Raw genomic sequence first — 15,741 nt, 5'->3', positions numbered from 1 at the left:
TCAGTTGATGAATTCAACCAGCTGCCTGCTTTAGACATTATGAAGAGATACTGGCAGTGAATTTCCACCTCACATATTAGATTTTCGGCTGATTTAAGTTGGGGTCACCCTGTGCTAGTGCCTTAGGTGGCTAATAGCCCCTGAGAAGCCAACTGTGTGGACTGGGGCTGCCTGTAGAAAACATGAGTTCCCAGGTGTCTTGGATGCGTTTGCACACAGAAGGAGCCAGATGGTTTTCTCTGTGGGTTTTCTTTGGCTTCACTCTGCGGGAGAAATACCTGAGATGGATGCTGCCAGGTAGCTGTGTGGCTCCTGTGTGTTAACAGCTGCTCTAACTCTTCTCTCAGAGGTATATTTAAAGCATAAAAATGAAAAATGGGCAGAAATTTGTGTCGGCAAGTAGGGAGTGGGGCAGACTTCGTGTCTTGTGTATGTCCGGACCTGATGTGATGGGTCTGGTCCCAGGCTGGCATCCCAGGCTGGAATGTGATGGTGGTATGTGCCAGATGGTTCATAAGTGCTTTGAAATCAAAGGAATTTTCTACATGTTAATAAGGTTTTCTTGTTCGCAGCCCTTGGGTACAGCTCACTCACGTGGCCATGTGGTACACAGGCACAGTCACCCATTGGAGTCGTCTGAAGCTGTGTGCAATATTGCAGATTTGACTCTGAAATGCACTGCCACAGTCAGCCACCCTCCCAAAACACCTTGACCTTCAGGAAGCTTAGGTCAGGTCCCACATCACCTGCACGTTTTAAAATAACAGGTTGGTTGGGCCTTATACTGGCAATAAAGCTACCCATCCCTAAACCAAGGCTAGTCTCTGGGACATTACCTGGGCCAGAGGTGTGGACTATGGTTTATCCTGGACAATAAAAATTAATGCAGGGAAGCCTGCAGCTCAACAACATGTCCAGCCCTGGGGCCATTAACAGCAGCGCAGCAGCGTTAGGCAAAGTTCCAGGTGTCTCACGCAGGCTGATCTTGGGCAGCCGTCCCCATCTCACACGCTTGCTCTCGTGGTCTCATTCCAGGGCAACGCACTGTACTTCCAGTCTGCCAGAAATGTGACAGTGAACATCCTCAATGAGAAGACTAAAGTCCTTACTCGCCTTGTAACAGGTAAGGAGGGGGAAAGGCTGCATGGAGGAATTAAGGAGGGATGAAAGCGGGTGTGTTGTGGGATGCTGCGTTGGCTTTAGCACGCAGGAGGGGAGCCCAGGTGTCTTGTGAAGTACAAATGAAACTTCGCTCCACTTTGTAGAAACAAAGCTAGAGACATGAAAGCCGTGCTGGAGAGGCATCTGGCTGGTGCTTTCTGATAACGAAGCAGACCATCGTTTTCATTTGAAAGCCAATCCATAGACAGAAAGGTTAGTTGTACGGCTTCAGGGTCAAGAAGAACATATGCAGGGTGGCATTTCTGTTGTAACAGGCACAGGGTTTTCCTCAGACACTTTTAACTTGCCTGAGATCTTGGGAACTCTGCTGATTAACTGTGGCTGGGTTGGGACACTTTGCAATTTAGAGCTATCTGTGCCCTTCTGCTGTTGAAGAACGCTCTCGTGCTCCCAGGCATCAGTGTGTTGGATGGGGAAATGGGTGTTTCATAAATCCCCAGTGCACAGCAGCCTTTGAATGAATGCATGTGTAATTTGGGTTGAAAGAGCCTAATGCATTATGTATTCTAATGTATAATATATATGATATAGGATAGATATTTATTGAGGTTTATCTAGGGAGTGGGAGAAGCACTGCTGTGTGGCAGAGCCAGTAATCCATAAACATGTTTCTACATGAGACTGGATTGTTTGGTTTGCTTATATTAACATCTTGGCCTCTAGTCACAGTATTAAATAATTAAATATGCAGTTTCAGTAAGCAGTGATTTAAGCAGCATGCATGAAAATTGCCTGGAGGAAGGAAATAAATTCAACCCCAAGCTCCCTGATTCTCACATTCAGAATGAACGTGTTTAGTTTGTTGGTTCTCCATATATTTTCAAGAAGGTATTTAGTTCACTTAAGCACCTCTATTTCACAAGAGCTTGGGAGGACACAGCCAGTGATGTCTCCCGGTGCCATCTTCTGGTTATTGAGCTCGATTCTGCATTCGGCAGCAGATTTGGTTTCAGAGCGGAGCAAAGATTTGGTCCCATGTAGTGCGTGCTGCAGTGATGTATAGGGGGGCAGTTAATTAGCAAGGTACAAATCAAATGTAAAGCTCGAAAGTACTGGATTTTCTCAGAATGGCTGCAAGATTTTTAAGTGTTTCCAGGAATCTCAGCATAGCCTCACTTTTCTGTAGTGCAGACCATGCATGCAATTCTTTGTATGCCCTGATACCAATACAGATGACCTGTGCAGGGAAACACTGGGTATAGATTAAGTTTGAACCTGCCTGTAAGAAAATACTGGCTTTCAGGTCTTATTTCTCTTGACATTTGAGAAGTGGGACTAGTCAGGAAGATGGTAATGTGAAGTCGGATCACCTGCCTTGTGCTGTAGCGTATACCAGGGAGGCTGTGGCTTGGACTGGGTTGCACAGGACTGTTAGATGCTCATTTGTCCAAAGTTTTGCCTAGGTCGGGTAATAGAGGGATCTGCTCTTTGTAGGCTTTAAGCCACAGACCTGCACAGAATTGCTATTCAGGCAGCTGATGTTTATCAGGCTCCATGACAAAACGCATTGCCAGAGGCTTTCCAGCACCGCAGTGCACAGCAGCCTGCAGGAGAAGCAGCAGAATTGAAATAAGAGCTACGAAGGAAAGTTTCACTCGTCTAAAAACTTTGTGAAACATGGGACGCTCTGCTGTTTGTCTTGGCCCGTGCATGATTGAAATGGTCTAAAAGAAAACGTTCGCTCCAGTGGTGTTGTTTGTCTTTTTTTTTTTTTCCTCCAAATTGGACTGTGCATGACACTGATATAATTTTAATCCAAGTTGAATCCAAGTTTAATCCAATATTTGACAGGCAGAAAACCAGGAATGTTTTACACTGCAGCATCAGTCCAAGCAAAATGTACTCAGGAGCTCCTGATGCCTCTTAAAGCTGCACCAATGCTCCCAAAGCATGGCTGGGTAAATATACATTACTGTTTCACATGAGGGTCAGTCTTTGTAAAAATCTCCCAGCTATGCCAAGTTTAATGGTGATTTTGTGATATGCATAAGCATTACAGAAACGTAAGTAGAAATAGTTGAGGGGTTGTTAGTTGGGTAGAAAGCGATGCCCTTTTCTAATGAGAAGTCACCCTCTGAAAAGCACCAACCTCCCTGTTTGATGTGTCAGATGCGGGTTGTATCTGCAGAGCTATTAGGATAATCTTAGCAGACGGGCTTATTAAATGTATGAAATGTGATTTTCTTACACTTTTCACTAAAAGGGTTGTGCTAAATATCTTCTTCCCTCTAGGTCCCCAAGCAGTGGAAGCACACAGCCAAAAATTTGAGGTGAAAACCCTCTCTGGAAAATTGCTGTTTTCTGCAGATGACAACGAAGTGGTGGTGGGAGCAGAGAGATTGAGAGTTTTAGGTAAGAGATTATTGACTAAATCACTGTTTTGATAAGCGCCTCTTCAGATTTTAGAATAGTTTTGCCTAACTTCCCTTCGTGTTTGGGGAAAGCTTCTTTTGGAGATAAAAACCTTCCGCTGTCTTTACTGCTTTGAATCTTCACCAAGCAGGTAAAAGGCCAGAAGTTTCTATCTGTGGGGTTTCTTAGTTTGCACAATGTTGTTATTTTCCCTGCAGAAAAAAGGTCCCCAGGAAGTGGCTTGTCTGGCTCAGTGAAGCAGCTTTAAAACCAGCTTTGGAAACCAAACAACTTTATCTCTTGGGTCTGGGATAAAGGACAGTGAGGCATCGCTGTAAGGATGCTTCCATGGCTGCAGTCACTGTGCATAGGGAAACCTCAGACTTCATATTTTTTGATCACACCACTTTCACCAGCTCCTCCGTCATTCTAAAGCGAACACCAAGGAGGAGACCTGTGGTGAAAAAGTCAGCATGAATTAGGATCTCATACTAATTCTCTGAATAGCTTGATGTCCGTTATGTTAGTTCTCTTTCTTTAGCCACATGCAAGAGCACGCTGTGCGTCTCTGCGCCATCTTCAGCCGTGGGTGGGTTCAGCACCCCATGCGTGGGAGCAGGGGCCAGCCTTAGAATGGTTTGGGTTGAAAGGGACCTTTAGAGGTCACCTAGTCCAACCGCCCTGCAGGGAGCAGGCACACCTTTAACCAGATCAGGTTGCTCAGAGCCCCATCCAACCTGGCCTTGAATGTTTCCAGGGATGGGGCCTCCACCACCTCCCTGGGCAACCCCTTCCAGTGTTTCACCACCCTCATTGTAAAGAATTTCTTCCTTGATATGAAATTGCAGTCTTAGGAACTTGAATTCTCTAGCTCTCCAGTTCAGTCCGTGCTCTTTGGTTAGTCTAAGATTTGTTCATTAATGTCTTCATGTAGGACCAGACTGGGTAGCTCAACATTGCTAGCAGTTAGTCACGTAGCAGTGCCACTGGTATCTGCACTGATACCTGTTTTCTAATGGCTTGATGTGGATGCAGCTGCTCCCTCCAAATTATTCCTTACTTCTCTAGTAAGCTCCTAAAAAGAGAAGTCAATGAAGGAGCTTAGAAGGATATATATTATTTTTAATTGTTATTATTTCTACATATTACATAGCCTATTAATAGTATATTATGTATAATCTAAAGGAGTTTAAATGGGCACCTCAGAGTCTAACAAATGGAACTTTGTATCCAACTCTTAACATTTTTTGTTACCTGATGTCATGATATTCTAGATGGTTCCCATTTGTAGACAGGCCAGGTGTGTAGCTCTATGCTTGTTGTTGCATACTGGAATAGTTCAGTCGCCAGCTATAAAAATTTAGGCGTGTTTTATAGGATAAATGTTGAACTTTGCAAAATTAACAGTACCTTTTTTAGCTTAAAACTTTGAAAAGGACCATTCAAAATCCTTGCAGTGTTACAGAGCTGGGGAACATTTGTCACAATCCATGTTCTGCCACAAATCTCCTTTCCTGCTGCACCCTTCAGAGCTAATTCATTGTACGGTCTTTGTGCAGGGTAGATGAGGTCAGGAAGCAACAGGTTTTATGCGTTTTCTTGGAGATCTTAAAATGTGAGAGATTTATATCACCAGTTCTTAAAAAAAATTACAGAAACTTTTCCTTGCAAGTTGCAAGTACTCCTTTTCAGATTACATACTTACAAAAATATTGCTTTTTATTTACTTTGTACTTAGGAAAAACCAGCAATTATTTTTGATAGTTGTTTTGCATTTCTGCCTTGTTTTAGTCTCCAGAGTGAACAGCATCAAAACTATTGCTACCCACTGTAGCGCACTTTCATTTTTATCTGCAACCGAGTGTTTCTTGGGGTTTATTTGGCTTATGCAGATCTATCAGAAAAGAAAAGGTAGAATGATAGCACTGGTGATGCTACATGGCTAGTATTTCAATGACCTTGAGCTGAAATGTTTTCAGAGTTCACGCTTGGCTTTGTTTTTCTCCAGCTTTGCTTCCCCAATCTAATTTTATCTCCAAAAACGTTTGCCATGGCTCTTTGCCATGCTGGGAAGTGTTATACCATATGTTCATATTTCTTCCAGTGTTTTTGTCTGCACTTGAGGCTAGTCCAACTTGTAGTACACAGACAAATTCCTTTGATCATTTTTCTGGTGTTTGGGATCTCAGGTGCTTGTCGGTATGTGTCTGCTGACACCTATCTACGCTATGTAAATAATCTCAACTTGTTATTGCTGAACACGTACTTGTTATAGAAGGAAGTGTATGTCTGCAATCTGAAATGAAAGTCATCTCACAGAGGTTAGAGCAGCAGTTATTGGGCTTGTGACTAGCTTTTAATCTTGTTAATGATAATTACTTTTTTTCTTTGTACGCTCTTCAAAGTTGATTCTGAAAGTTTGTTCTACAAAGTAATGCTGAAGCCTTGTCATGAGGAAGGAGATGCTTTCCTTTTTTAAAATGGACTCTGCTTCAACATTAGCAAGGCATTAAAAAGGGAGGAATACACAAAATTATGGATTTCAAAAATACAAGGAAGGCATGTGCTTCATTTGATGATGCTTCAAAAAATTGCACAGCATGGGTAGTGCAGATTACCAAATGAAAGTGCTTTTTATTTTAATTGTATTTTGGGGGGTTATTTCTGGTTTTTAACTATTAAGGGACACACAGAAAGACAGAGTTGGTCCCCTCTGCTTTTCATGCACAATGTAATTCAGAGTACTTCAATGTTTTTATTTGATTTAGTGAATCCAGTCAAAACCAGTCATCGTAGGAGAGATTGGAGGATAACAAGAACTTCGGTTTGAGGACAGAGGCAGCCCTCTGAGACCTTTGGCCATGGTCAGCTCTGATAACATCTACACAACCTTTTCCAGACATAAACACAAATTCCCTCTGCCTTGCTCAAAGCCAGCCAGGAGCTCAGCAGTTGCATTGGTCCAGATGACTCAGAAGGAGCTGATGTTTACCTACAAAAAGTCATGTAGATACTGAGCCTTGTGCCAAATTTGGTCTGCCCTTTTTCTTCCAAGCTCATCTGCCAGTGCAATTGCCCAGCCAACCCCCATACTCATGTGGTGGGGTTGGATGGCAGCACAGCCTCACTGTTAGCACTGCTTTCTTTTACAAGCTTCACTCCTGTAGTATTTGAGCACCTCACAGTCTTTTAAAGATACTACAGCAAACCTCGGAGCCGGTCTTATTCCTCAGAACTCTGACTCTGGTTTTGCAAGGCTTAAATTTTGAAGGCAAAATCTGCCACTTCTCTGCCCACTAAACAGCACCACGGTGCCGCTCCTAGGGTTGTGCATGGCATAAAGTGCAAACCTTCCCCATGCTGGCCGTTGCCATGGTCAGCAAGGCACTTTGGCAAACACTACGTAGCTGCAAACCGATGCCTTGCTGGATGTCCCCCACAGGCTCATAAACACATACGGTCTGTGTTACGGGAGATGAATGAGCTGGTCCTAATTGAATTCACATGTGGTACGTCATACAGCCGTTCTCCTTCCCCCCTCCCTCCAGAAATGAAGTGTGTTTGGATCTTCTGAAAAATGGTGTGTAAGAAATACTCCTTAGTTAAGAGAGCATTAAAAAAATAACTTTGATATGTATTAATTACCAATTTCATATAATAGCATATTGAACATTATAGCATTTATAAACAAAAGACAATCATAAAGCATTATTCTGACTGTTAATTAGCTCTATTTATTCTCCAGATTAGTTTTTAAATATGCCCTCTAGATGCCACTTGATACTAATTAACAGAGTTACAGTATTATCGCTATAGAAAAGCACTTTTAATTAAATCTAAAGCAATTTAAATTAGCATGAGTTTTTACAGAAATTAAACTCTGGTCAGATGCTTAATTTAGCCTTATAAGACAACATCATATGACATGCCAGTGTCAGTTCTCCCGACGCCTTGACATCTTTTTTGGAGATTATTTTTTGAAGTTTGTTTTCAGGGGAACTTGCCAGTATACTCTGGTGTTTAATATTTATGATGGATTTAACCATTTTTTTTTTTAAGGCTAAATATTGATGGGAATCCACATGCATTGCAGTGAGCTGAGATAAAAATGCAAAAGGCGCATTCCTCAGCTTACAGGCTTCCGCAGTCCCTGGTTCTGAGTGGTGGAGGAAGGTTTGCGTGGGAGGTAGGATTGCTTGGGCTGGATGCTGTCCCATTACAAATCAACCACGCTTTTTAACTGTACTTGAGATTACCATTTTGCTCTGCAGTAAGGGTAGGATTAATCATAAAACCAAAAGGTCCCTTTTCTGTAGTAGAAGAATACAGGGATTGCTCCCAAATTGCTCCCACACTGGGACCCTGGAAAACATGCCTCTCACTTAGACATTTATACTCCCATAGCACAAGCTTTTCTTCTAATGTAGCCTAGTGATAAAAATTTGGCTAAATTCTTTCCCTCTGGCAACCCTAACTAAAATAACTGTGTTTAGAGTGGGGTAGGATGTCTTTCATCTCCCAGGAGAAAAACTGCAGGAGCTTCTCTGCGGGAGACGCGTGACCCCCCCGCCGCATGCTGCAGTGTTCCCCAGCACCAGGGCTGGCTGACCCGTACCTTAGATCTCGCCATCCCCTTGCATGCCCGCCCTGCAAATACTTAGCCAGTAGCTCTATTTCTACCTCATAGCTTTTTTTCTACTGTAGCATATTCCCTCTGAGCAATGAACCACGTGGAGCACACAGATGCTGACCACAGGTTAGATTTTCCAGGAATGTTAGTTTGGGAGCATTTTTTGTTCTAGTTTCTCTCCAGGTGCCTGGGAATGCACCTGAAAAGAGGAGTCAGCTGTTGAAATGTTATTGCGAATTTATTAATAAGTTTAGAGTAATTAAGTCCAAGGCACATTTCCAGCATTTTATTTATGAGCTGTATATTAAGGACTTTAGAGGTTTTAGTGGAGGAACACCAACAATAAAAGCAACAGAGCCCAAGTTTAGTGTCCATGAGATCGCTGCAAAATTGTCTCATAGAAAGCTCTTTTAAATGGGAGGGGTTGGGTTGGGGTTTTCTGTTGGTGGGGGCAGAAGACAGAGCGCTGGGTTTCATTACCCACGGAAGTGTGAAAAAAGCATTTGCAGTGTCCTTCAATTTGGACAAGAGGAGAACGCGATTTAATATGAATGTGCTGAACTACTATGTCTGTGTAAGCTGGCTTAGCTGTCGCTAAAGCTTCACGTACACAAACGTTTTCAGGGAGCCCTGTATTAGCTTGCTCTGGGAGGAACCCTGCCGAACCATGGCTGCAACGCCAGCCTGGTTAAAGGACTGCTCACATTTCCTCAGTATTACAGTTTTAGGAGCTTCTTGGCATGTCCTTTCTAGCTTATGTTTGCTGCAATATTTACAGCAGAGTAACTTTAATGAGTGCAAGAGTAGTTATATTTCATTAAAATAATCCACAGAGCTATTTGACTGGTACCAGTCATTTCAAAGGGTGGTGTAAGCTAGAAATTTAGCAGCTTCCAGGAATTACCACCCATTTTTGCTGCATGCCCCCTTCTTCAGAAGTGATTATTTTTGGGTTAGGACATGCACGGTTGCCCTTTATAGCAGCCATTATGATTTCAAAATGGCATTTTGCTGATTTGTGTGTGGCAGAGGGAACAACTTCTGTAGCCAAGTGTTGAAATCAGGTCTGATCCAGAGAGGAAACAGAGCTTTCTGGCCTCGCCATTCAGTCTGCTGCAACTTTATGCCTGATGATAAATGCCAAGCTTGAATCGTTGCATTGTGGATTTTGTACATTTTCCTGAAAAATGCGCCCTTAATACAGCCTAGGGTCAGAGGCCTTTCCCAGTTCATCCGGTTGTGAATGAGCTCCTGCTTGCTCACGCACCTGGAGGTAGCACTTGCTCCAGAGGCTGCTCGTGAGGCTTGGACAGGCATTTGACCTTTTGCTGAAGATGTATGAACTTCTTTAGGAAGCAGCTATGAATATTCACTATGTGCTCCCTATAGGTAATTAAGCAGTAATACTAATGCAGTCCCAGAGCAGTTGCCAAAGTGTCATCTAGTCGTTGGTCCTGCAGAAAAGGGACAGAGAATAAAATGAGGAAAGTAGGGAAATACGCTGACAAATTAAGATACCGAGTTTTATTAGAACTGGCACTAGCAAGACTGGAAACAGCCTCCACTGTTTGTAGCATTCAGCATGGCAACGGAGTTTCGCCAAATTTCTTCGCACTCATTGCACAGCTGTGATGCTGAAAAAAAAAAATGCGTTTGGCAAAATTAAGAAGCAGCGTGGAAAAAAATATGGTTCCTATCAGTGATTAAAGCCACAAGAAAATTCTTTTTTGCTCTCAGTTAGGAATTGTGCTATTGCCGTATCAAGGTAAAAGTCAGGTGTAAAAAAGTGATTTAATTTGTAATCAGCAGTGACAAAGAATTAAAAAACTATATAGAAAAAAATGATTTGGTTGAATTGGGTGGGTTTTTTTTTCCCCAGAGGCTGGGCAGGATTTCTGGATGCTTTCTTCCAAATACAGTTTTTTTCCCATTGTATAAGGAAAGAAATGAAAATGACCAGATCTTGAGCAAACATACAACTCTTAAATGAATACTTCTGATTGCTTTGCTGCCTTGAGGGGAATAGGCCTAGACACTGTTGTCCATTCCTTTTAATGCCGAATTCAAATAGCATTGCCCTCCTTTTTCAAAATCCACTCACCCAGATTGTAAACTTGTCTTTTGTTGAAGGGAACAATGTGTGTCGGGGGGTGAGATACACTGAGAAGTTTTCCTTGTGTTTGCTTTTGCTTCAGAGTACATTCCAGGCAAAAAGGATAGCATTTATGTAAAGTGAATAGGCTTTTAGTGCAGGCTGCAGTGTGTGCTCAGATTGCGTTACGTTAATCCTGTTTAAGGAAAAAGAAGAATCATCCGCCATCAGATTAATATTGATTAAATGTCACAAGGATTATGAAAGAAACATACTGTACACTTACCAAACACTGAAATCAAGTTTAAAAGTGTGGAAGATTTGTATTTTATTTCCTAAGTGTCTTCCACAGCCTTCACAACCTGATCTGTTTGAAGCTCACGTAATATTCTCCTTGATAAATTTCCACTGTGTATTCCTACTTCAGATGTTCTCCTGAGTTTCTTGGCAACTTTGCACAAGAATGCCAAGAGCTTCAAAGGAATTCAGTGATGACATTGCTATTGTTGAGCTGCAGAAAAAGTGTTGAAGGACCTCAAAACTAGTCAAGAAGGAAATATCTAGAGGTCAGCACAAGCTGTAGCAACCTTTCTTCATATGTCTTTCCTCAGTTTGGATGCCAACCCTTCTGTTCTTTTCTGTTATTCCCTTTACGTTTCTCAGATATTCAACTACTGAAGCTAGGCTGTTTAAGATCAACGTGTGTCTACGGACACATAAGTCACTAATGACCCACATGCTCATCTTAGAGCTTGCGGCTCATCTTATTGCTTGCAAATTTTCTAGCTTAAAACCAGGCTCCATTTATTTCTTGAGACTATGAGTCAGATAACTGCTTCTCCTCCGCCCAGTGGAGCTGGCAGTCACAAGGAGTTCCCTCAGCCACAGCCCAGTGCCTAAGGGTTGACTCACTCCCGGTGTGCATACAGTGCCAAGACCAACATCTAAAAGATTCTAAATAAATTATATTACATTTTTATTATAAACACCTTTGTTGATGCTGCACACGATTTCATTACATAGATTGTCCTTAAAAGAACAACTTCCGGGCACTTTGACAGTGAAGGTAGGCAGACAGACAGACCTTTGCAATGAATGATTTTTATAGTATCCTAGCTAGAAACATGAATGAAGCTTTATGTCTTTTGTTCAGTGGGTTGGCTTAACCTATCCGTGCTATTATTGTTGGGCCCTGAAATTGAGCTCTTATTGATTTCAGATTTGATGGGATTCAAGAGGAGCAACAGCAATTACTATGTTCATCCATTTATAAACATAAATTAAGGATGAATAAGGCTTTTAAAGCTAGGAATTAAAAGAAGCAGACACAAATCATTTCTACCTATATTGCATTGGATTTACTTCCTGGACATCTGTTTGCACAGACGACTTTCTGAGACTGTCACATATTACCCTGATGAGACCTACAGAGGAGAGAACCTCGTTAGATGGGTGTTTTCATGAACAAATTGCTGAATGTGTCCTGATCAATAACAGCAGGAACAGAGGTAGTTTATGGAAATCACCAGCACGCTATATGTCGCCTCTTGACTTAGCTAGAAAAAAATCATAGCAAATCCTTCTCCTTCTCCCCGCATTTGCAGAGTACTACATTAAGGCAGAGCGCTAAAGAGAAGATACACTTAAGCCAACTTAATCACCAAGTTAGTCACAGGGCTCTGCGACCCCAATTTCATTATGAAGCAGTGATATACAACACTAAAAGTGTACTGTGGGCCTGGAATTCTCTACTAAAAGAATACACTGAGTGGGAAAGAAATGTGTTGTTTAGAAAGAAAAGAAAAAGGAAGGTGGGGAATAGCAAACCAGGTGCATCTGCACCTGAGCAGAAACCTGATTTCTCTCCTTCACGTTCTGTTCACCCCCAAGTGCTGTTCAGCTGATTGCCACCTACCCTTGACAGCAGGAGCATCAATCATTAGTCTAAAAATACCTCTTACGGTGTTGCAGTTTTGCTCCTCTTCTCTCCATTCCAGCTGATAGCAGTAGAAGCCTACAGCACGTTTTGTGCAGAGGGAGCTGTATGTGATCTTGCCATGGTGGCTGGAGCCCAGTTCGGGCCAGAGGGAGCAGGGATGGTCCTTGTCTTTGCACCAGGGAAGGTGCCAGGACAGTGTCATGCAGCTCAGGTACTTCTGCAGCACACAGGGAAAGCAAGAGGCAGCTCAGAAAGGTGAACTGTTGATGCCTACTTTCCTCTGATTGGATTTGTTGCTGTTTAAGAAGATGCACGTTCCAGCTGAGATTTGCTCCCTTCTTGGGGCATTCGTAACTCCTCTCTGCCCTACGGAGTTGATGGCATCCAGCCAGTGTTGAGCTCACAACAGAGCCTTTGCCTTGGTGGGGTGTTAGTAATCTCCTGGTCTTTTCTCAGAAAGCTCATGAGATCAACCAACTCCCCATTTGGATGAGGAGGGCTAATGCGTCAAAAGGCACTCTTCAACAGGAGACTGGCAGACCAACATGCACATACAGAACCTGATGCTTCTGCTTTGTTTCAGTGCGAAACTGGGGTAAAAAACCACTTTGTTTTATGCTATGTCTTGGATTCATGTTGTAGAGCAAGATGATTGCCAAAAGGCCAGCCCACTGGCTCTTTTTGTTGCTTCCATGTTGGAAACAGTGAGGGCAGATTGCTGTGCCAGGCACGTGCTCTGCAGCACAAAAGGACAGTGTCTTCCTGGGCAAGAGCTGGAGCTGTTCAGAGGCTCCTGTGGCGGGTGCAGAATGGGAAGAGGGAGGTGAGAGGAGGTCCAGAAGCTGGATGTCGCTCCAGCAATGCAAGTGATCCAAACCACAGCCAAGCTTGTCTCCTGGCTGTGGCAGTAGGCTTCTAAGAGAAAATGCAAACTCTTGTTTGGCAGACCTGTTCTCATGCAGTCTTTCTTCTGAGTCTCAAATGAAAGAAGGGGAAAAAAATATCCCCAAACCCTGAAACTGAATCGTAAATATTCCCTTGCCACAGGACTCTTGATTTTTTTGTTCTTGCATGAAGTGAACACATATAGGGGTCTTTGACGTTTGTGCCCCCACACCTTATGCACTAGAAAGGAAAAAAAAAAAACCCAAACCCTCTTTGAGTGAATCTTTATGGTGATTCAAAACACTTTAGGTAGATCCTGTCATATGCTTTATAAGTTCCTGACTGATTGTGTGGAATTAAGTTATTGGGCAGAGAACCAGCTAATGGAAACACATTGATGAAATCATTTTTGAGGGACATTAAATGGAACTTAAAATAAAGCTGAAATGGCTTTATGGATTTTTCAGTCAAACTGTTTATGAACATTTATTGGTGGTAAATTACACAGTGTCAGAAGAGGGAATCAGTAGGTATGGCTTTTAATAGAAGTTGCTCTGATACAATACTGTGAGAAAGAATAATTTATTGCCTAGGGACGTACAGTATAGTATGTTTAAATACAAATGATATGATTGTTTTCTCCTAACTGTCTCTGGCTGTTTGCAGGTAAGTTACCCTTAGCAGCAGCAGAGAGTCTCATAAAATGAAAAAAAATATTTTCAGTACTTTGTAATGAAACAGAAATTTTTTATTATGCTTTTTTCTTGGTAGGTAGAAAATGTTTTAGTAACAGATAATTCAGGAAGCAGAAGCTGTGTTGTACAATAATAAATCTAATTTACATTTGCTTTATACTCGGTAAAAAGGTAGAAGAGGGATATAGTACTTTTGATTGAGAAGGGAGATTATAGCAGCTAATTCTTGAACTGTTGGAGCTGTGCATTAATACCATTTGCCGAAACCCATCCTTCCCTCAGGTAGAGGACAGTGAAAATAAACCTAGGGGAGTGCAAGACTAGAAGGCACTTTCTTGTCCTCTGGTTTTGAGATGCCACATCTTATAGTCATGAATTTGTCAAATCTGTTAGATTGTCTGTCCTATCTAACTGAAAAGCTGCTCCCATTTTTGCTCCTCTTTTGGCTAGAAAGCACTTACTTTTCCTCCCAAATATATTTGGGACCAGTTTATTGCCACTTGCTCTCATGCCAACATCAGCCTATAGCCAGTAGGTTTTTTTCCTTCATGTTATTTATCCTCCTAATGTATTTATACACAGCGTTCATATCCTTCCTTAGCCATCATGCTGTTAAGCTAAAAAGCCAAGTCCTTCCAGTCTTCTTTTGTAGGCTAGACTTTTCATGTTCATGCAGTCGTGATAGGATTTCCTCTGTACACTTTCCTCACAGGGGATGAGCTGGGGGCTACATAATAGTGCAAGGATTCACTGATGATTCTTAAAATAATGTAATTTTTTTTCCTGTTCCTGTTAGACTTGCCTTTCAGTTTAATGTCACATTTGCCTTCCCTTTGGCCCTGTCCTGCTGCCGTGACTCATGAGTAGCACTCAGCCTTTATCCAGGGACGCTCCCATCCTGGAAGCATCCAACCCAGAGAAGAAATTTTTACTGCTTTCTAAGTGCATGACCTTGGACTTCATATTTTTAGATTTCACCCTCTCTCTCTTCTTCCACTCCCTGAGGTCAAACATTTGTTTTTGCATAACATCCTAGTTCTCCTCTGCAGAGGCAAAATAGCCCAATTCAGTGTCAACAGCACATTTCCCTCAAACTTTCCTTCTTTTTTTGCCAAAGCTTTTAGTAAAACCACTAAATGAGGTCACTTCCTCCATCCTAATGCCTTCATTTTCAACACCATCCAACATTGATGCTATCACAGCCCAGCTAGGGACTTCCACATGGCCAAGAGCCAGACTTTGGCACAAATGTCCAGTGGAGTTGAATTTGTCCAAGGCACTTGTTTCCATGAGGAGGCACTTGCAGGAGCTGCCGATCCCCTAGGCAGAGACTGAGACTCTTCAGTGTAGAAGAGGGGAGGACTGGTGGGAGTGGGCATGTTTGAGGTCTATAACATTTCCAGTAGCACAGAAAGAAGAGGGTGGTTTTTTACTGGTTTTCACAGTCCGAGGCAGAACAAGCATCCAGTGAAATCGTCAGGCAGCAGGTTGAAACCAAAGGAAGAACTTCTCCAGAGTATTTAATTAATCTATGAGCCCCCTGCTACAGAAATGGGGATGCTTAAGATGATAATTAGGTGAGGGAGGAAAGCTTATCAGTGTTTCTCCAGTGACTGGATGACACGGCCAGCTCAAGTCCCTCAGCTGCTGCCAGCCAGAGACAAGGGAGGGATTTCTCAGTCCTGGTCCCTAGGCAGCCCCTCACGGCTGATGCCCTACTCAGTGACAGGGACAGGCGACCCTTTGGGAGATTTTGTGTTCGTAAAACAGAATAATAAGAAATGATATTGTCAAGGCAGGAAGCCTTATCAAGGCAGGTAGCCTTCACTTCTCATTCATATCAAAGGAGAGAAACAGAAGGATTTGGAAATCTCATTCTTGTTCCCAGTGCATAAGGGACTCTTCCATGGATCTGGGGATGAAGACAACAAGACAGGAACAGAGGGTGTAAGAAGAGTGTGTAGGG

General features: G+C 42.6%; 1 protein-coding gene across 1 annotated transcript in view; it reads left to right on the top strand.

Annotated features, from left to right (window-relative positions):
• The window catches only part of SGCD (sarcoglycan delta), a 211,870-nt gene that overhangs the window by 160,808 nt on the left and 35,321 nt on the right, over nucleotides 1-15,741 (top strand). The window contains exons 4-5 of the mRNA XM_009634710.2: nucleotides 1,036-1,123; nucleotides 3,415-3,534. Of these exons, the coding sequence (XP_009633005.1) occupies nucleotides 1,036-1,123; nucleotides 3,415-3,534 (208 nt within the window). The remainder of the gene's footprint in view (nucleotides 1-1,035; nucleotides 1,124-3,414; nucleotides 3,535-15,741) is intronic.

The sequence above is a fragment of the Egretta garzetta genome, unplaced genomic scaffold (genome assembly GCF_000687185.1).
Source record: "Egretta garzetta isolate BGI_Z169 unplaced genomic scaffold, ASM68718v1 scaffold612, whole genome shotgun sequence".
Taxonomy (NCBI): Eukaryota; Metazoa; Chordata; class Aves; order Pelecaniformes; family Ardeidae; genus Egretta; species Egretta garzetta.
Note: the sequence above shows the minus strand (reverse complement) of the source record. Positions and strands in the feature narration are given on the sequence as shown.